Here is a 4091-nt window from a genome sequence, read left to right as displayed (position 1 = left end):
GATACAATAAATCTCAGGTATATCACCGCGCGACAGTAAATTTTACACACAAAAAAGTTGAATATATTCGCGAAACTATGGGTAATTTATAGTAAAAATGCGTACTTGGCTTTTCTCTTCCACTTCCGGATATTTTTTTAGAAGGACTCGGAAATTTTAAAAATATGATTATTTCAAAAAATTATTTAAAAAATTCTATGGAATAAAGGATAACAATAGTGAAACCGAAGGATTTCAGACCAATAAGCCTCACTTCATTCTTTGTTAAAACTCTAGAGAGGCTCATCGACGAATATATTCGACGGAATATAAAAACTGACAACCTCTCCCCGAACCAGCATGCATATTCCAAGGGAAAATCCGTGGCCTTGGATATAGACGGTGCTTTTAACAATGTCTAGCCGAAGTCTGTCGTTAACTCCCTTCTTATGGCGGAGATGCAGCGGGATCCGGTGGATTTTCTTGGGCTCCTTCTCGAAAAGTGAACTATTCTATCCGAACTGGGGGATGGTTCCATTACATAGTATGTGACCAGACGCACCCCACAAGGGGGCGTTCTCTCCCCTCTACTCTGGAATCTAACAATGAACACCCTACTTCTAAGCCTAAAGGTCACCGGTTGTCAAGTCATAGCGTATGCGGATGACATAGCAATCGTGGCAACGGGCAAACATCTTCAGGTCCTGATTGAGTTATTGCAAAACGAACTCGGTCTGGTAAACATCTGATTCAAGGAATGTGGACTTAGCGTCAATCCTACCAAGACAGAACTGGTACTTTTCACAAGGAAGTATAAAACTCCCTTATTTAAACCTCCCAGCCCAAACGGGATGGCACTTTTTCTCTCAACTGAGGTCAAATACCTTGGAATTATTTTAGACAAGAAACTTGGCTGGAAGCGAGACATTGAAGACCGCTTCAGAAAGGCCAATTACGCCCTTTATGCCTGTAAGACGGCTATAGGCAAAAAATGGGGAATGAAACCACACATAGTACACTGGATGTACACAGCTGTGATAAGACCCATCCTTTTCTACGGGGTCACCGTATGGTGGCCTGCGCTAAACAACACTTTGTCCATGGTGGAACAGGTGCAGAAGACGGCTGCCATCTCTGGAAATAATGTTAAGTCTTCTATCTGTGGATCTCTACGGAAAATTTCGTGCCAGCTGCACNATGTACACAGCTGTGATAAGACCCATCCTTTTCTACGGGGTCACCGTATGGTGGCCTGCGCTAAACAACACTTTGTCCATGGTGGAACAGGTGCAGAAGACGGCTGCCATCTCTGGAAATAATGTTAAGTCTTCTATCTGTGGATCTCTACGGAAAATTTCGTGCCAGCTGCACTAAACCTCAGTTTTCGCTTACCGGACCATTGTAGTGTTTTTCAAGCAGAATTAAACGCCATAATCGAGGCGGCTGGGTGGCTCATAACCTCCGCCCCTCCAGGATGGCTTATTGCTATCTATTCTGACAGCCAGGCTGCTATCAAATCTCTCAATTCTAACGGAACAACGTCCAAAGTAGCCATAGATTACAGGAAGATTCTCAACCTGCTGGCATTAAAATGCTCCTTGACTGTTGTATGGGTCCCTTGGCATAGGGACATTCCTGGCAACTGCCTAGCCGACGAGCTGGCAAGGAGGGGGACGGAAATATCTGAAGTCAATTCTGCTCAGAATGCGGGCATACCTCTAACCTCCTGCAAACACAGACTAAAGGCGGAACTCTTCAAGGAGGTAAATATCAGGAGGGCTGTGGAAACCACCTGCCTTACTACCAGGCAAATTTGGCCAAAGATTGATGTAAAGCGATCCATAACTCTTACCCGGCTGGACCGCCCCTCTCTCAGATTAAATAGTAGTCGGGTTAACCACCGGACACTGCCTGATGGGCGCGCATGGAAAAAGGCTAGGATATCCCACCAACAATTTTTGTCGCGGTTGCAGGGACGGGGAAGAGGTTCTTCTAGAAATACTTTTTAGACTATGACTAAGTTTCTTTGCTAAGTACTTAGGTATCTTCAAATGGTAAGTATTTGTGTATTTAGTACTCACACTGATACTTTAAATACTGTTTCAAGCATATTTATAAACAGGTTTACATTTACAGGAATCTAACGAAAAGTCATACCCGCGTGAGAAAATTTAAAGCTAAAGTCAATGTAGTCCAATGTTCAATCCACTATCACTTCAAATCTACAAACCATTATCTGTTTCCGCACCAATTTCCGCCAATTAAAAATGCCAACAATCTGTAGGGGATTTTCATGTTAAACGAAAGTATCTATGTATGTATGTATTTACACAATAATGTAAAGTATTTCGCTAGCGCTTTATAAAACGCTCATTAGAATGCTAAAACATTTAAATCTCTAATTGAAAGTAAACCCGCACAGTAGCTATTTCTACCCAACACAGCCGTTTCATAGCCTTCAGCGTACGCGGGCGCGCGATTCCTTCACAACGTGAGCAATTGAATATCCCGCAGCATTTAGCGCGTTGTGACGTAAATCGGCTGAACAGTTAGTTTGCACTCGGTAAATGCGATAATTGGACGAGAGAATGAAGGAAACTCAATTAAATTTGTTACGCATTTCCTTTGGCGTTTTAAGTTTCCTTTTGTATTTAAAAGCTACAACAACAGCAACGCTAACAGCTGCCGAATGGAGACAACGAACTCCAGTACAAACGGTATGTGTGTATATAGTACAAACGTACATTCAGCTTAAAGAATTTAAAACTAAAAAAAAAAAATAAAGTAAAAACTATGTAGAAACATATTCATTACAGTTAGCTGCACAGCCGCGAAGCAATGCCCTACAGCGCAACGTACGACGCTTGCAGCCTTTTACTCCCACTGGTCAATTAGCTGAAGCTGAAGCTGCACACCGCCACAATGATGAGCACTCAGCGCTAACGAAAACGCTTGCAAATACCCACTCGCGTTTTGTGCGAGCAGCAGATGATGCCGGCGGCGAGGCGGACAGCGGTGCGACTTCGCAGTGGTTCAGCGATAATTTTGGACAAATGATGCAAACGTTGGTTGAGTTGGCGGGAATTGTCATTGGTGCTATCTGGAGGCTTTTTGCCTAGCAATGAAATGGTGGTACGAATGAGTGAGGCTATGTAGAAAGCAGCAGGTGAAAGGAGTCAAGGCTGAATGTAAATACATATGTAAGTTTGAATTTCAATTGCTGAAGGTTATGCAAATACTATGTGAATAGAAGGAGCTTGCTGTAATTAACGTTAATTCTTTGATTACTTTAAACGCTGTTCGGTACTTGATAACGTTTAATTGTGATTTTAAAATAAATGGAAATAAAGTGTAATTTCAGCGCTTATATAGTTAAACAAGGTGGTTTAGTAGAATTTTCTTCGATGAACTGGGGTTTAAAAAACTATATTAAATCGTGGTATTTAGTTGGTGGTCCTCGTCACTATTGGCTGGTATAACTGTAAACTAGAGTTAGCTGTAGATTAAGCGAAGAATAACTCTTGCCTTCAGAGGCTACATTGGGCTCATTGGCAATAGAAAGGCAGAGCTCTCTCGACGAAAAAACAACATTCTGCATATCCGTCTTCATATCCGTGGACGATTTCGATTAAAGATGAAATATAAGCTTGCAATGCATTGGACATATACCCGTATGGATAATGCTAGGTTAGGTTAGGTTCACGTGGCTGCTGGTCAATTTGCCAGCACAGTTAGGCCGGAAAATGCGCCTTTTGTGACACCACAGAGTTCTCAAACACCCCTACTAATCCTTGAGCAAATTTGTTGAGTCAGCAAATCTGAGCAGCTGCCGTATGTTCAATATTTCAAGAGTGCAGTACATTCCTACAGCAGGTGCCTGATAGGCTCAGGTTCTTCTTCTTCAAAGCAGTTTCAGCAGAAGTCATTGGGGGGTACTCCGAACCGCTTTGCGCGTTGTGATAATGGTTAATGATATTTCTCTACTATTCAAGGATAGAAACTCTCGCGATTTGTTCATATCCCACTCTGTTACATGTACCTGAGTTCTCCCACATTGTACGTGCTTTTTTTATGATTAATTTCCTAATCCTGAGCTTGCAGGCAGCGATCGG

General features: G+C 42.4%; 1 protein-coding gene across 1 annotated transcript; it reads left to right on the top strand.

Annotated features, from left to right (window-relative positions):
* Positions 1 to 2322: 2322 nt before the first annotated feature.
* LOC108381251 (uncharacterized) lies at positions 2323 to 3335 on the top strand. Its single transcript, XM_017637669.1, has 2 exons — positions 2323 to 2696; positions 2796 to 3335. Exons 1-2 carry the CDS (start codon positions 2568 to 2570, stop codon positions 3096 to 3098), a joined length of 432 nt encoding a protein of 143 aa, XP_017493158.1. The 5' UTR covers positions 2323 to 2567; the 3' UTR covers positions 3099 to 3335.
* Positions 3336 to 4091: the final 756 nt, after the last annotated feature.

The sequence above is a fragment of the Rhagoletis zephyria genome, unplaced genomic scaffold, assembly GCF_001687245.7.
Source record: "Rhagoletis zephyria isolate East Lansing unplaced genomic scaffold, Rhagoletis_zephyria_1.1 Rzeph_scaffold_21892, whole genome shotgun sequence".
In the NCBI taxonomy this organism is placed as follows: domain Eukaryota; kingdom Metazoa; phylum Arthropoda; class Insecta; order Diptera; family Tephritidae; genus Rhagoletis; species Rhagoletis zephyria.
The sequence above is the reverse complement of the archived record's forward strand: the minus strand, read 5'-3'. Positions and strand labels throughout refer to the sequence as shown.